The sequence below is a fragment of the Anomalospiza imberbis genome, chromosome 15 (genome assembly GCF_031753505.1).
Source record: "Anomalospiza imberbis isolate Cuckoo-Finch-1a 21T00152 chromosome 15, ASM3175350v1, whole genome shotgun sequence".
Lineage (NCBI taxonomy): Eukaryota > Metazoa > Chordata > Aves > Passeriformes > Viduidae > Anomalospiza > Anomalospiza imberbis.
Genome location: NC_089695.1, coordinates 8,142,748 through 8,160,300, shown reverse-complemented (window position 1 = coordinate 8,160,300; position 17,553 = coordinate 8,142,748). Strand labels below are relative to the sequence as shown.

General features: G+C 44.6%; 1 protein-coding gene across 6 annotated transcripts in view; it reads right to left on the bottom strand.

Annotated features, from left to right (window-relative positions):
• ACSL6 (acyl-CoA synthetase long chain family member 6) overlaps positions 1-17,553 on the bottom strand; it is a 56,527-nt gene that overhangs the window by 13,995 nt on the left and 24,979 nt on the right. For 4 of the 6 annotated variants that reach the window (XM_068205723.1, XM_068205724.1, XM_068205726.1 and 1 more), the window contains 11 exons: positions 16,813-17,033; positions 15,090-15,204; positions 14,222-14,286; positions 13,716-13,817; positions 13,495-13,594; positions 12,647-12,825; positions 11,770-11,802; positions 10,754-10,805; positions 5,776-5,849; positions 2,697-2,909; positions 72-206 (listed from right to left, as the gene is read on the bottom strand). In XM_068205723.1, the coding sequence (XP_068061824.1) occupies positions 72-206; positions 2,697-2,909; positions 5,776-5,849; positions 10,754-10,805; positions 11,770-11,802; positions 12,647-12,825; positions 13,495-13,594; positions 13,716-13,817; positions 14,222-14,286; positions 15,090-15,204; positions 16,813-17,033 (1,289 nt within the window). The remainder of the gene's footprint in view (positions 1-71; positions 207-2,696; positions 2,910-5,775; positions 5,850-10,753; positions 10,806-11,769; positions 11,803-12,646; positions 12,826-13,494; positions 13,595-13,715; positions 13,818-14,221; positions 14,287-15,089; positions 15,205-16,812; positions 17,034-17,553) is intronic. The other 2 variants (XM_068205727.1, XM_068205728.1) reach the window with 2 other exon arrangements.

Below are 17,553 nucleotides of genomic sequence, written 5' to 3'. Positions count from 1 at the left end.
CTTTCCACATGAGTAGTAAAGGGACATAAACTCCATTGCTCCAAAAAGAGTAAAATCAAAATCCAACTCACCTTGTCATACATTCTGTTCAGCAGCCGTGGCACCACGGGGAAGATGGTTGGCCGCAGTGCCTTCATATCATCGGACAGGAGGCGAATATCTCCTTGGAAGAAGCCAATTCGCCCTCCGTGGCAGTATACTACAGACTGATGGGGAGACAGAGGAACACATGTAACCCCTTTGCTTTCAATTCCCAAAGAAAAGCATTCCTCCCAAGCGCAGAAGCTCCTTTTCTGAATTTCTACTCTGCAATATGGCAAAAATGGGACTTTGGAAGTACAATAAAGTAACAATAAATTGTGTACTGAATAGAAATATCCAAAGAGTTCTGGGCATTTTTCAGTCCAAGCACTTCAGTATCCACCAAATTTACCACTTGTTCTAGAAGAACAAGAAATCCATATTTTCAGAAGGGATTTCCCTTCTTCCCCTGCATATGGGGATGGAGAAGTCCCAGTTATGGTCAGAATCTGGATCAGAATTTTCCTAAAGCCCAGCCCTCCCATAGCAGCTCACAGCATGAGGACCTATCGTCAATACAGAAATGCAAAGTAAGAAACATCATAAAACACTGAGCAGCAGCCAATTTTTAGATGTTAATACTTTAGTTTTGTTTAAATACAACAATATAAACTACGTTAGCAATACAGTGCCTGATCCTGTATCCCAGAAATAGAAGCCCACTTCATGAAAGGTGCTTGACTTGTATGGAAACTACAAATCCAGAAGCCTTGTACAGGAAAACAAAGCAGGATGTTTTCCTCATCAGCAGAATGGAGCTCAGTATGTGAGATTGGGCAGAGGGGCTACTGGCCATGAGTCAGCTGGTAGCTGGTTACTGGTAACCAGTAACCCTGCCAAGAAGCCATCACAGACTGGGTCAGTCTGGCATTTTATCACTGAAGAACATTTGGAGAGCAGCACTTCTCCCATGGTTTTACAGGGCATGGAGGAGAAAGTGTCCTCAGCAAGTGCCTGTGATGACAGAGCTGAGCCCAGCCTTCCTGAGTAGACTGAAAACTTCAGCTCCCTTTTGTGGGCTTGTCTTTCCCAAATAACCAAATAAGTTGAAAATTCCTTAAGAGACATCCATGTCTTTTGTGCTGCTCCTAAAAATCCGCAATACTAACCAAACTGCTGTCACTGCTCTGTCAGGCAGTTAGAGACTGTCTCCATCAGCTGAAACCACAGGAATTTTACACATGATGTGGGTTTAATGAAAATCACACTGCTAAATCTGTGCTTTACACTGCACATTAATTTAAAAAAGAAAATGTAACCAGTGTGCTCACTGGGAATTGAACATAACAAGTAGAAAATTTTAGCTTTAAAGAATGTATCTGTATGATTTTAATTGCAAATTCCAGAAATGAATAATGTTGGCTAAAACTAGGGACAATGATGTGATGCTTGCTGTTCAAAATGCTTTTGAAAATTATTTCTTAGCCCTTTTGAAAAAATCTTTATATTAAGCTGTTTCAGATGGGAGGATAAACCTGGACATTCTTTGGGGGCTGTCCCTTTCAGTACAGCAACATCCTGTGAAATGAAAGCATTTTCAATGTTTCTAATTGCTTTCTGCCCACCCATCAGATAAATTTTGAATAATTATATTCTTGTTTGCCTGAACAGTGCTGGCACACTGACCAGCTTGCCTTGCAGGTGGAGAAAGGGTGGGCTGTAATTCTCCAAATCTTTCATGGGCTTTTACTTCCAATTTGTGAGAGTTTTAACAGGGAAAATATATTATTTCTGGCACAGATGTTACTAAGAAGTGGGAGGTTTCTATTCAGATGCTTGTCTGACTCAGAAAGTGTGCTTTCAGCCTGAAACAGGCCTCCCTGAGAAAGTACAGAGCTGCAACTGGATCCAGATCCAATCTTCACATACTGGATCAATTTTAAGTTTGCAGCTTCTCAGGTCAGGAGACCTGATGTGGCTGTCTCACCTTACTTGCCTAACTCACCAATTGCAGCATTAAGTCATCACCCTTTTTTTTTTTTTTCTCCAAAGAGACATGGAGTCAGTTCTGTGGGCTGGCAAGAGCTTGGATTTGCCGTAATTCCCAGGGGACACAGGCTCCAGTGAATGGCCACCACACACTGCCCTGCCAGGAGGATCAAGTGTCTCACCATGATCTCAGTTTCCTCTTTTTCAGTATCTGCCAGGTTGGCTTTTTTTTTTTTTTTGTTTTGTTTTGTCTTATGGGGTTTTTTAAAATCATGTTATTTATGCAATAAAATCGTTTTAGCTGATGCACAAAATGGCATGAAATTATCTTGACTCACAGCACACTTCACCCTAGAGTGCTTTGAAAAGCTGTCACACAAATTTCTCAGGTAGCAGTAGTCCTGAGCTGAATGAGCCATGAGTTTGGCTCATTGCTGAAGGGCTGGTTTTCAATCCCTGAGCCAGGTGTAAGCTGGAGAACTTGGGAAACTCTCCCGGCCTCGCTCTGGACTCACAGCCATGTCACTGAGACCATGGCTCTGGTGTTATGCACATGGCACTTCTGGAGTACAAGCCTTTTTAGTGCTACAAGATATCGCTGGTTATTTAGTATTTTATTCATTTTATTTTATTTTTTTGTTGTTGGCGTGGAAAAAAGATGATTTCCACTGACACCATGACCTTACCTGTACCATTCTCTCAAACATGTGTGCTAAAGGCAAATAGGAAATGTGTACATCCTCACAAGTAGGAGACCACTGACTCTGGAAGAAAACACAAGGAGCCCCACGAGGCCTCGTCAGTTCAGGCAGGTTTCTTACCTGTATAACTCTTTCAAACATGTGAGCCAGAGGCAGGAAGGAGATGAGCACATCGTCCTGTCTCGGAAAGATCACTTTCTGCAGGTGAAGGGCATGGGAGACAGAAAGGAAAGAAACACTGACAGGAAGACAACAAGAAAGTCATAAAATAATAAAAAGAAAAATGGCACCAGAGGAGCAAAAGGGTAAAGATTGTCAAGAGAGGAGGGAGCGGCGGACACAGGGAAGCGTTAAAGCCACAGCATCATGGAGCTCGGTTAGCAGGAGGAGTAAAGAGCACGGAGATGTACACACAGGGCAATGGAGAGGGCTCTCCTTGGCAGAAGGCAGATTGTACCCGCGCAGCTCACGCTGGGAATGGAGGCTCACCCTGATGGAGAATCCCATTTTTATTTCACTGCTTTCTACCAGGAGGTGCCAAGACCCTGATCTGTGCTCTCAGCTGTGTGCAGACAGCAGGATCCTGGGGCAAACCTGCAGGAGCCCCCAGGATCCCAGTGCTGACCTGCAGGAGCCCCCTGGACACCAGCAGGGCTCTGCAGGAGCAGCACTTTCCCACACTGCATACAGGCCATTCAAGAATCACAGTGTTACTACAGTCAATATTAGCCATTTTTTCCTTTTCCTTCGGTTAATCATCGTTTTGAATCAATGTGTTGGAAAACTAATTATTTAATCTTAGGCTTCAAAAACTAATTACTTCTGTTAGTGTTTCTCATCATTTTAAGTGATTAAAATGTGATTTTAAGGGCATTATGACTGTCCCATAGACAGGGGAAAGAAGGGAAGAGGGGAAGAAAAGTGGCCAAAGTCTTGATTTTGCCAAGTTTTTAACTCTCTTTTGAAGGCTAGAATAAACAAAGGCCCCAAGAGCCTTACCTAATCCATTCTCCAAAAGAAAATAACCTTTCTACCTGCATTTCCTAGGGTACAGCTAGCTGTAATATTATGGATTAGAAAAACTGAAAGGTTGACTACCCAATAATTTGCATCAAGGCCAGTGGTTAGTGGAAAATAGGCATAAAAATCTATCAGCTCACAGTATTAACAGTTTATACCCACTTGCACCTCCACTGCTCAGAAGGAATCAATAGCCCATGACCTGGGATACAGTGGAGGCAGACACAGGAGTTCATCCCTCAGGGGATATTTTATTGAAGTTAAATCTGTGCTGGTCAGATTTGGGTATGGCCTCTCAGCCATCACCTACCAAAGTCAAACATCATTGACCATGTGGGTGTTCTCAACATCCCATTTCATATTATTGTGTCTGTCAGTCTGAATGAAGCCATTAGGGCCTGCAGATCTATGTATACATTATCTCAATTTGGCCTCATTTTCTGCAAGCACAGTAATGCAAAACCCTTAATATCAACCAGGGGGTTTTATTACTACTATAAGAGTCCAGACAAAATAATCTGGTTTTAAATCAGACCAAAATTATGCCATTGAATAGCATTTCACAGTTGGCACAGTTGTCCAGTTAAATGTAAAAATGTGAACAACTTCTTGGTATTTGAGAACAACCTTATAATAAAGCTCTGGACTCACTTAAAAATATGTTCGGTTTGTAAAAATCACTGAACTAAGCAAAACTGCCACAAGAACTTGTAAACAACAAACCCACAGAACTTCTCATTTTATTTCTTTCATTTATACTACTTTCAAGCGTTTCACACTTTATTTCATTACTGGGTCAGACATTACCCAAATCTTGTGGATCAGCTACAGGCATTTACCCTCTGCCAGCAATACTCTGGTGACTGGAGATAACAAATTTACAATCACACCAGACTTGGGTCTCAATCTGATACCTTTGAGATTAATCAGGGTCCCACTCCATCAGCAAACACTAAATCCATTTTTATGGACCAGTCTGGAAGATGCCAAGCTCCCTCAGATCTAAATTAGTGCTCTTCCAAAATAAATTCCTGCCCTTAGAAGCTCAGGCCTCTCCACACCTCAGCTTTCATTTGTGCCTCTTGCTGCCACTGAAGCCATGGAGAGCTCCATGCAGAGGAGCCCCCACTGGCATTTTGTCCTGCACACTGTGGAGGCTCAGTCCTGCAAACATTGGAACATGTGAGTTCAGTGGGATTTCTTACATCACATGTCTCAGTTTCTTTACACCAGTGGTCCGGAAATCTCAGAAAATTCCAGGATTAAAGTAATAAAACTGCAGTAATTTCAACATCAACAATAAGACCAGTAAGGGGTATGAGGTAACCAATTGTCCATCCTATGTGCATGTAACTACTTTATAGAATTGCCTGTTCACTAGCAGCAATTAGATTATTTAGATTTGTATTATATAAGATGTATAAAATCCTTACTATGTCATGGTCAACTGACTTTGCTTTCTATATTGTTTCTAAACATGAGTTTACATGTTGTATGAAACATATTATAAAGGCACTTGGCCAGCACTCTGCTATGCTCTATTAGAAATATGTGTAACAAAAACTGACATATTCTGGAATATCAGTTAAATTAACCATTAACCATTCTTGTAAAAAATCATGTATATTCTTATATATATATATTTACACACACACACTTTGCAGAGAGGTTTCAAATAAATGGCGAAATTTTTGGGCACAATGGGACACAAAGAGCACAAGAGGAGCTTGAACTCCTCTTCAAATGCCAGTTGCAAATGTACAGGGCTTGTGTGCTCTCCTAATTCTTAAAAAAGAGTTAATGAACTGATTTACAGAAGTCAGCATTGTTTCTCAGAAGCCCTACAGAGCCTGGGAGGCAGGGCTGGAAAGAGGATTTAATGCCCTCCAGTAGATTCAGCCTTGCTCCATTCCCATGGATTTGGCCCTCTGAGCAGGAAAAATGTCATCTTTGATCTGCAAGAACACACTTCCAGCCCATGCAGGGCCACAGCTTAACCCACACACTCTGCACATGGCAATGTTTTCTAGCTCAGGGTAATCACCTCCGTCACTTTCAAAAAGCCTGAAAAATCCGCCACCACGTTTCCATGGGTCAGCATAGCACCTTTGGGATTTCCTGAAAGGAAACAGAGAGGGAGTTTAAAAGATAAGCCAGAAGGTAACTTTCAAAAACTTAACCGAAAAACCAAAACAATAAATGGTTAAAATATTATGTTAGCTTCTTAAATTTTGAAACATGTAATTTTCACCATCATTTCTGTGCTCTAATATGCACCAAAACCACTTACTGAAGTACTCAAAACTTAATAAAATGATACTGCAAACAGAAATATTTCTCTTGGAGACTCTGGAAAACAGGTTCCAGCAGAAATAGCCCAACTGCAATTTCTGAGAGTGCTCAGATGGAGCCACTCAATGAGCACAGCCATCAGACCTGGCTGGCTGTTCCAGCCTCTCTTGGGAGGATTTAGTTCATCTAGATTTTGACTAAGAATGATCTTGAACACCAAGAAACACTGTTTCAAAGGCTGTTATACTCCTACTTAGCCAGTACTCTGGATAACATGAGAAATGCAGAGAGCAGTGCAGGTAAAAATTAGGCTTCAAGAAGGCCCTTTGAGACTACAATTAAGGGAAGTATGAATGAATGAACAGTATCAGCAGCAGAGGTGTCTTGAAGACAGCTCTAAACCCATTAGGGAGCCAGCTAAGTCCCTGTGTTGTGTTCCAGAGCTGGGCACTGCCCCTGCAGCATTTCATCCACCAACAGCAGGCACCTCAGCACCACCACCATTTGCCTTTTTACACTCCTTTTCCACCATGGTACACTTCTTGCATTTCATATCTTTTGGACACAAAAACAGAGTGTTTGTTAAGCAGCAAATACACAGGCTGGAACCTCCATGTTCACAAAAAAGTGGCACGGAGGGCTCTGCACGTCCTCCTGTCACAGCACTGTCCCTTTTCATCACCCCCCAAGGCTTTACTTGTGAAAATAAGGTGTAGCTCAGCTCAAATAAAGATTATGGGGCCAGCCTCTTTCTCTCCAACATGTTTTTAAGCAGATTGTTTTAATTCGATCACACCACTGCCACGTAGTTCCTGCTGCTCTGGGCGAAGGCAGATCAGGAGAGCTTTGCCTGCAGGTGCCCAGTGTGTCCTCAGTACACTGGGCACGAGCAGCCTGCCAAAGCTCCTTCAGTTAATGTAACAAAATGGTAAACCAGCCAGAATTTCATTCTGCCTTTCTCAAATTAGGAAGAGACTGTGGTGCTTTGTGAATATGTTTCAACACAGGAAAGTATATTTAACCCTCTCATTTCAGAACAGTTTGAGGGCTGTGTTGATAGCAGCCCTCCAGTGTGGGCATGGGTACGGACATGGGCACACTCAGCACTGAGCCCTTTGCCCTGCCAGCACCACCACCATCACTCCTACTCAACCTCCCAAATAATTAAAGGCGGGCACAAACAGCAGTAGCAATTGTTGCATACATTTATTGCAATAGAGCAGGATATTTTTAACACAATATATTATACTGAAAATCCCTATTTGCTGCTCCAAGTGCCTTGAGTAATTCAGTCCCAAACACTTGCAGATGAAGACGGTGCACAGGTGGCTGGTTTGGTCCCATCTGAAGCTCAGGGGTGAAGCTGACACCTTTGCCAGCCACAGCTGCTCCCATGCTAACATGTTGAACCAGCAGGCTCACAGGTGCCAAATCAGCCTGGCAGGTTATTTTCACAGCTGGGTGAACTCATGAATCCAGGCTCCAAGAAAAGTCCATGAACAGTTGTGCAATATACACCACGACTCAAAACCCACTTGTGTTACTGAGGGGCGTCCAGCCAAACACAGGTGCTCAGCCCCTGCAGTTCTAGAAGCAGCTGTGCTCCTGCAGCGTCGCATGGCTCAGGCACCAGTGGAGAAGATGTGCTCAGTACTGGTCTGGAAACTCAAAACTGTGCCCTCTGGCACACATTTGCTCCCTGCACCTTGACCAAATTCTTCAGATGCTTTTTTGGAGGATTTGAAGCATTCAGTGCCAGGCTGGGTGGGGCATGGAGCAAACAGGTCTAGGTGAAAGTGTCCCTTGCTATGGCTGGGAATTGGAACTAGACATGCTTTAAAGGTCTCTTCCAAGCCAAACTGTTCCATGATTCTATGAGATTTCTCAGATGTTTGACTCATTTACTCACTCCACCTCTGACTTGAATGCAGATCCAGTATCTCTACCATGCCTAGAAGCAGTGTTTACATCCTGACTCCTTCCTCTGCATCCCTCTTCTCACACAGGCTCAACATCCCAGACAGGCTGCAGTGATAATGGTGTCTAAGCAGAGCAGCAGTGTTGGAGCCAGGAGAGCCTTCATCAGGAGAAATCCAGAACAAACCATGCTGTTATTGGACAGCTGCAGCTTTTTGGGTTGGAGGACTCCTGTAAGATTTAACCCTCCTTAGCAGTTCTAAGAGTTAAGCTAGCAAAAATAGATGCCCCTTTCTATGAGCCCTTTCCCAGAATTACCACTCTGAGAGAAGAGGGTTGGCAGGGATGCTGCTTTTCTATTTAAAAAATCGATGCCATTTCTGTAACACTGTTCTTGTTTGAATTTCCTCACAAAGACAGGCCCAGTGAGTGTCCTGTTACAGAATGAATACCTTGCAATCCATTAATAATCCAGGAATGTCAAGTCCTCCTTATCTTGGTGCCAGGCTTGTCTGATAGTTCTTATAAGCAACAGTAGAACCCTCAAAAGAATAGAGAACCTTTTCCACATTGCCAAAAGAGTTTTTCAAGTGCTCCAGCACTAATTTGATGGTGTGATCCCTCAGCATTCTGGGATGCAAGTACTTTCCTCCCCTGGGGAGCTCTGGCAAAAAGGAACATGCACTGCCAGGCTGGGAGAAAACACTGGGAAGCAATTTTTATCCATCTGGATCAGTGGATCCTTGAGGAAATGACAGTTGATTTTTCTGGAATAGCCAACATGAAAAATTGTTTCCTGACAGTTTGGGGATATCTATGTGCCTTTGGCCCATTTCCAAGTGCTGATGGCTTCTTGGCACAGCCATGGAATTTGGTCTTGTCATCCAAGATCAGTAACCTCAGCCTCTTTTCTTCCTGAGGACACATTGGGGCATCTGGTCCTATCAAAGAAAAGCAAGTGTTAAAGTCTGCTCCTGGGGAATTCTTTCCAATTCTACAATTTTCAGGTAACACATTCTACAGCAGAGATTTTTTTCACACCATACAAAAATATTTAAAGCCCTTTGGAATTGGAAAAACCCTAGAGTACATATCCTTTGGAAGAAAATTCTAAATTTAGTCACCGAAAATTACATGGGCTATATAAAACTCTTACATCAAAGCATAATGTAGAAAACAGACCAGAGTGTTGATTCAACCTCTGGAAAAGGCAGAGAGTGATGTGCAAAGTCCTGCAGCAGCAGAGGATGGGTTCATGCATCACAAAGCATTGTTGTGAGAGGGTTCAATTTGAGATAATTTGCAAAATTGGAAATCTCTGATTTGAATGGGAGAAGGGAAATGAACTTCCTGGTTGTCCTATTTCTGTAACTGAGCATGTTTCTAAGAAAAGCAAAAAATCGGAAACTGGCCCATGATTGCATCTGCAAATTTAAAAAAAAAATCAAAAGAAACCTTCTCTATGCAGAATTTCTTATTTAGAAATAAAAATATCAGCAATATCGTGCCTTGAAAAATAATTGCTCTGCACTTGAAGATGCACAGAAACACACTGTGCCCTGCTGTATCCATGGCATGGCTCCTTCCATTTCCTACTGCTCCTGTTTGTGCCCAGCCACTCTGCACTCACTCTGTACATGGTTGTGATGTTCATGTCCTGCACTGAGTTCAGTCTTTCCCATTTAGGAATTCCCAGTTCTGGAACAGAGCAGAGTCACAGGCTCCTTTCCCTCAGTGCTCTGCCCTGGGCACTCTGAAGTGCAGATCTCAAAACTAAGGGCCATACACAAAGGTAAAATACCCAAACCCTTTTAACACATCTTGAGCTTGTACTTGGAGTTGATAAAGCAGCTGCCTACCTGGCCTGAAGCACCAGTCTTTTCTGGGAGGTGGAGGATCAAGGTGTTCCCTCGTGCTCAGCATGACCCGTCATCTGAGGAGCACCAGCAGCTCCCAGCATCTTCTGCTGAGACCAAACTGAGGATGCTTTGGTGTAGGACCAAGAATTAGGCAATCCCAACAGCACAAGTGGATCTGGAAAAGCTGCTCCAGCAGTGCCTGGAGCATGGACCTTCTCTGCAGGAAAGTGTAAAAGCAGTGTCCCAAGCAGTGATGCCTTGTGCATCTGCCCATACAGCTTTCAGGGAGATGTTACAGAGGCTGAGTTCTCAAGAGTAGGAAATTCCTGCAAGCTGATGAAGACCAGGGTCTGGAGAGAGAAGAAAGAACTGCCTCTGCTAAGAACAGCCAGGAAATGCTGCTGCTCCTCCTTCCAAGAAAAACAGGCAGCAGCACATGAATACCAGCACCATGGGCTGCCCAGGCTCATCCCAAACCTCCACAGCACTTGGTGTCATGAGCAACACACAAGAAGAGGAAAAGGAGGTGACAAGGACCTTGGTGAGGCTGGAGACATCAATGTGCTTAGGATACAGAGAATGGAAAGCTGTGGAACCACATTTAAAGTTTTGGGTTTTTAAAAAAATACCTTTGCAAAAGATAAATACCAATCAACTGAGTGCTTCACAACTACACAACAAAATGGGAAGGAAACATATGGGTGGATTTTCAGATAACTGGAAAATCATACTGGCAAAGTGTACATCAGAGAATTCAACTGAAAAATAAATATATTGTTATTTTTAATTTGCAATCTAGAGAAGTATATAAACCTATATATTCTTAAATATTAAAAATGCCTAGAAATATAATTGCCATATCAGTATAACAACAAGTTTGTGTGTATTGAGGTCAGATTAATAATTAATTTCATAAGATATTCTAACATTTCTAGATTAAAATGCCTCTTTTACCTGTAGTGCCACTAGTAAAACAGACAATTGACAGATCTTCTGGTCGAGGAGGCTAGAAATACAAAAGGAGATTAAGAAAATCACATCAGTCAAATGCAGATATGTCAGTGGCAGAGACTGTTGACATTGTAGAAACCTAAAGATCAAACCAATTATGTTTTTGCTCTGACATAAAAAGCTATCATTCCTCTCAGCATATATAACCAGGTTTCTTCAGCTGATGCAGACTCTATTACTCCCTTTATGCTGTGCTCCAGCTGCACTAAGGGCATGCTTTAGTGCTTGTCTCATAGTTAGTATTTTCCAAGCCACCACCTATATCTGTAGACATGTGGGACAACTTGAGATAATTAATCAATTTCCAGGTCAATTCTGGAAAGAACTCCCCAACAGGGGACAAGATTCCAAAGCTGCTGATTGTTCCCTTTTCCAGCAGCATCTCTGTATTCTCTGCACCACATGCACTATTTTGGGTCATGAATGATTAAATAAACAGCTTGAATATCAGAAGCTGCTTTTGAGAGTTTTGTGTGAATATGAGTGGCCACTGAAAAATATCAAAGCAATTTTCCCAAAATATCCCATATAGATACTGCCAAGTAGTGTTTCTGAACTATAGGAACCCCAGCAGAAAGTGAAGGGTACAGAGACATTCCCCCAGTGCCACCAGGGTAAAGTAGTGGAATTAGGGTAGCTTAACAGTGGCGTTTAATTACAGTCCCATAAGCACGTTCATAGCAGGATGAGATATCTCAATTAAGTGTTCCAGGTAGAGGGAATAAAGCAAATACTGCACATTGTTCCCTATGGGAGTGGTGAAGCCCTGGCACAGGTTGCCTAGAGAAGCTGTGGCTGTCCTATTCCTGAAAATGTTCAAGGCCAGATTGAACAGGACTTGGAGCAGCCAAGCACCCATGGAAGATGTCCCTGCTCATGGCAGGGGGGAGGAATGAGATGAGCTTTAAGGTGCCTTCTGCTGCTGTTGTAAGGGGGAACAGCAACAAGCCAACACTCACCACAGGCACATGTCGATTCTCACGGCCACAGTCCTGGAAGAGATCAAAGTAAGAAAAGTGATTTCCACCTTAATTCCTGCAGTGTAACCCATTTGATAATAATCTACAAACCACTAAGGGAGAGTGTGAGCTAAAGCAGACAAATTCCTAGCTGGCACTGAGGCCATCTTCATTATCCTGAGTTTCTTGCCTTAACTGCAGTGCCTTCCTTGGATTACGAGTAGTGATGGGTTGGTTGAGCTGCATCCAGGGTGTTTCAAACAAGTGTGAGGCTGTAGGCTTACATGTAATGTGGGTGAGGGTCCGTAGTGATGCAGAGTCCCCAGGCAGGTGCAAAGGAGAGCTGCTTTGTTGCAAAAACCAGGCCTTTTAAAGCAGTTAGCCCATTATGAGTTACATAGTTTTAAAGCACAGCAAACATAATTCAACCAACCACTATACACCACGATGTGAACACACAGTGGTTATATAACTAGTTTTCATACCCCTAATTCAGCTGAGTCTCTTTTCCGCAGTCCTCTTCTACTTAGCCAAAGTAACAGGCCGGAGCCATGATTTTACAAGGCCTCCTTTTGTAAAGTTTTATTTATCAGTAACATTGTAGGAGGACAGTGTCTCAAATAACAACCCCCTTCCCATGCTTAAATAGCAGCTGATAGCATATTTGAGGATAAAGAATTGAAATGTTGGCTCTGCTATCAACAAGGAATAACACCAAGAGGCATGTGCACAAAGCATCAGTATTATCAGCCACAAGCCGCTCTTTTGTGCTCTCCAGACACTGAACCTGGCACACAATTCACAAGTCCCTGTACACTGTACTGTCATTTTACAGATATTACAAAAAATAGTAAAAGGGGAGAGAGAACAAACTCACCTCCACCTCCTGCATGGTCTGGATGCGAACCCCACAGCGCTTCCCTCTCTCTGCCAGCTCCTTCTCAAACGGGTCCATCAGGATGATAGACCTCAGGCCTGGTGTTTCTCTCCTCTCCACATGGTCAAGGAGTATCTTGGCTTTTTCAGGCTTGTCACAAATGACCGTGGAAATGTCAGCTGCAGAAAAACCAGCCAAACAAGCTGTTTGCAGTAAATCTTCTTTAATGCAAGACTGGCTCATAGCTAACACTATATCAGTTCTGATAGTCACTCCAGGCTACACCAGAAATCCCAGCTACAACACGCACGTCTCTTGAAAAATGAGGAAAAAATGCAATCTTAGCTAACCTAAGTCATTGTCACAGCTGTAGTTCACATTTAATATAATTCTGGGAGTCAGTTCAAAATATTAAAATTGGTCCCCACATGCCTTAAAAAATCTAGGAGGCAAAATATCAAGCAACACGGGAGTGGGCAGCCATGGAGTAATTCCCACATCCAGAGCAGCCCTTATCCATGGCTATGCACAACTAGGCATGTGGAAAATGCAACAGAGGCAGCACAGGGACACATGGCTTCTCAGGAATCTCTCTAAGTTAATTCAAGACACTCCACAAGTATAATCACAATGCCCCATCCCTGGAAGTGTTCATGGCCAGGCTGGATGAGGCTTGGAGCAACCTGGTGTAATGTGTCTCTGTCAGTGAAGAGGAGTTGGAAGCAGATGAGCTTTAAGGTTCCTTCCACCCCAAATCATTCTAGGATTCTATGATCATCTGTCTTTTAGAAACAGAAAATGAACCATTCTGAGCAACAAAACTGAGATCACAGCAGTTTTGATTTTACCTGTGTTGACAATGTACCGAATGGCTCCAGGACCTAAGGTGTCATACAGGGGAACCACCACCATGGAATAGGTGTAGCAAGCCAGCTCAGAGATGATCCACTGAAGGAGAACATGGAAGCACAAAGGTGAGAAGGGGCCACGAGAGCAGATATAACTTGAGAACAAGCTGATAGGTCAGGAACAGTATTAATACAATATCAAGCTGGACATAAAATCTCACCTCTGGACGGTTTTGAGCGAAGACACCAATGAACTGCTTCGTGGATGGCTTGCAGCCTTGCTGCAAAAGGCCTGAACCCAGAGCTTCTGCTCTTTCAGCCACCTGGAATTTGGAGAGGAAAAAATACATAAAAAAAGAGGAATATAAACAATACCAAATTAAGCAAAGACTTACAGGGAGGCTCTCAAATGATTGTATTTCCTATCTAAAAGTCCAATTTTTATGTTATCATGAACCATCATTAGCTGACTAGCAGTTGATGAGGTCAACGATGCCCCATGGCTCCAGAGTGCCTCAGCGCTGCTTTCAGGAGTGGGATCATGGCATGGAGCCAGCCCTTGAAAGCTGACACACCCATGCAACACCTGGATGTGCCAGGGTGGGGACACCAGGAAGCATCACACGGTGCATGAGCAACCCCCTGGTCTAATGTGCAGGCACCCCAACACCCCTTCTTGTGTAGGGGAGGAGAAGAGGATGCACAGTGGGTGTCACACCCAGCTCACCTCCTTGTAGGACAGCCACTGGTAGGGCTGCTTGGGCTTCCTGAACCCCAGGCAGGGGCCATTCTCTGAAAGACACAAGCAGAGATGATGAGTTATGGGGAGGCAGTGCCAGGAGTTCACACACGGGGCTATGATGTGGGGGAGCCCTCCAGGCATAAATCCATAGTTAATGGGTTGGTTTTCACAGCAATCTCCAGCAAATTACCCACACAAGTGCATCTGATGAGAGACAAGCTGCTGGGATCCCCCAAAAAGGCTTCAGTCCTCCCCACTGACAGGAGCAGTTTGCCCCAAACAGCCTCATTAAAAGACACTTCTCCAAAGGTCACATAAGCATCAGTGTCTGATAAGGGCACTCATCCCAAACACCAGCTCCCACCAGTTGCACTGCCTCTTGATTTAAAAAGGTGAAAACTGCTATGTTTAGCCCAGCCTACTCTGGAGGAAGGTAAAACAACACACAGCAGTGCATGACCAGATGAAAATTTGAAAAGTTTGAGTAATTTGCTAATGGTACCTACTTGCAGGAATCCATTCCTCCATACACCCACCGAGTCCTTCATTTCCCCCTGTCTTGTGGGGCAGAATATGTGCAGATCTACTGGGGTTTTTTATGGTACCAAAAACAATAATCTGACCATGACATTGTTGCATCCAATGAGGCAGGACACCATAAACAGCAGACGTGGAAATAGTTATGGTAGAGCAGGGAAGAGTCATCCTGGCTTTTGGAGTGAGAAGTGATGTCTCTCAAGTGTGTGAGGGCTCTGTGACATTAGCATTGACCATGGGGTAAGAAGATCTGCGTGGCCTGGAGCCCACCTCTCCCAACTTCTGCTCCTAGGCCTCCTCATCACTGTGCTCTCACCGGAGATGCTGAATCCCCTCCTGAAGACCTCGTACATGGTCCTGGCATCATCATAGTAGTGCGTCAGCAGCTGTGGGCTGTCCCCGATCACCGAGCGGCGTGCCCCGGCCAGGCCCTGTGTGAGATGAGGTGACACGAGATGACACAGCCATCAGCACTGCTCAAGGAGTGGGAGATGGGGAAACCCCCACCATAAAGCACACTCCTTAAATGCCAGCAAGACCTCTGTGACCACCACCTGCCCCAAGACCCAAAGGGATGTGAGAGGGGGGACACTGACCTCAGCACCTCAGGGACACAGAGAGCCCTCTGGTCACAGAGGAACACTTGACCCAGCCCACTGTCACTGAGATCATTGATATTTTCCTAGGGAATTTAATAAGGAATTATGGATCTGGAAGTAATGGAGTGGGGATGTGCTGGGGGAAGCAACTGCTGTGAGCTCCACAGATTTCCAGGACTAGCACCATGAACACTTCCACAAGGACATCCAGGCCAACATGAAGGACAGACTAAGGCAGAGGCCAGCCCCCAGTGCCATGTGCTCAGCAGAGGTGTTTTAGCAGTGGGCAACCAGGGTGAGAATGACCAAACCAGGACTGCACTGGGAGCCAGAAAAAAAGTCTAACTAAAGCCCTAACCACAGGGAAAAACTATATTGAAAAATGTAAATTCCTCCCACCATTTAAAAAAGCTGTTGGAATTAAGGACAACGACATCTCAGAGGGAACATCACAAAAGGCTTTAAAAATTCCCATCCCACTTTCAGATATTAAAATAAGCAGAGACAACATTCAGAAATATTTATGTTCTTTAAATCAGAGCCACATCATTAAAGCCTTTTGCAAGGATAACAATTTGTAACTCCTCAGCCTCTAAGCATGGATTCAGGCTTAATTTTTCTTACTATTACCAAGTTTGCAGCACCAAACTCAGCAATGGGCTGACATGAAGAGTGCCAGGTGATCTGGTCTCATCAGCTATTGCCTTTCAGTTGTTTCTCCCATGCAATGGTAGTGCCTCTAATTTTTGGCCATGGATGGTTGAGCAAAGCTAAGACCAAAATTTTACTGAAAATCTAAGAGAATAACATGCTGTATTCTAGTTTTTTAGTTTACAGAAAAAGGTGAATTAAGGGGTGAAGTGATCCCTGGCACGGTGCATTACACGGTTGATTTCAGGATGAGGTTGGGGAACTACCAAAACAACAACAACAAAAAGCCTTCCTGGCATCCCCTGTGAACATAGATCTGTAGAAACAAGTCAGAGAAGGCCATGAAGGTGATTAGAGGGATGGGACACCTACCTGATGAGGAAGTGCTGAGAGAGTTGGGGTTGTTGAGCCTGAAGAAGAGAAGGCTCCGGGGAAGCCTTAATGAAAGGGGCCTACAACAGAGCTGGAAAGGGATTTTTTACAAGGGCACATAATGACAGAAGAGGTAGTGGCTTCTCACTGAAATAAAGTGGGTTTAAATTAGATGCTAGAAATAAATTCTCTGCTGTGAGGATGGTGAGGCCCTGGCACAGATTGCCCAGAGAAGCTGTGGCTGCCCCGTTCCTGCAAGTGTTAGAGGCCAGGCTGGATGGGGCTTGGAACAGCCTGGTCTAGTGCCCGTGGCAGGAGGTTGGGATGAGATCATCTTTAAGGTCCCTTGCAACCCAATCCATTCTGTGACTTCCAGGCATGCAGATCTTGGGGAAAGCCAGCCAGGGTTGCCCTCACCTCAACTTCTTCCGACTGCATGCGCAGGTCGCAGGGCGGCTTCACGGCCCTGGGTCGGCTGGCAAACCAGTAGGCGACAACAGCCGCGAAGGCACCGATGCCCACCAGCGCCGTGGCCGGCAGGTTGCGGAAGAACTGGCTGAGGTCATCAAACTCGGGGAGCCGCAGGCTCCGCAGGATTTCCTGAGCCTGCATCTTCTCCACCAGCGAAACTGCAAACTCTGCAAGAGCCAGAAGGATGGGTCAGGTTGGGTGAGGTCAGGCTGCGGATGGGCAGAGGCAGCACGAGGCTTTGGGCAGAGGAGAACATGCTTTGCCTCATCAGCCATCGCAGACACCCGGCCCTGCTGGCTGCCTGCCAGCGGCCACCCTAACTGAGAAAAACAGCATCTATGGAATAGACAGAAGAAAGGAGGAAGCATCTGCAGCAGGGTGAGCAGGAGCAGACAGCTCAGTCCCTAAGGACAGCTGAGTACCAATGTAGAGGAGGAAATGCAGCTGCAGTTGTCTGGAGTGAGAGATGCTGGGACAAGCTCTAGGATCCAGCTATGACCCTTCAGGGCTGCCAGGACCTTTCTCTGCCTTCCCTGAGCAGGACTGCACAGAGAGTTGTGCTGGGCTCACAGAGTGGGAGCAGCTCCTGGGAAAGGCATGGTCACACTGTGGATTGGGCATCGATCTAGACTCTGCCGCAGCAGGTTGCCTTGCTTTTCCTTTTTGCACAAGCAGAAACAGCCACCA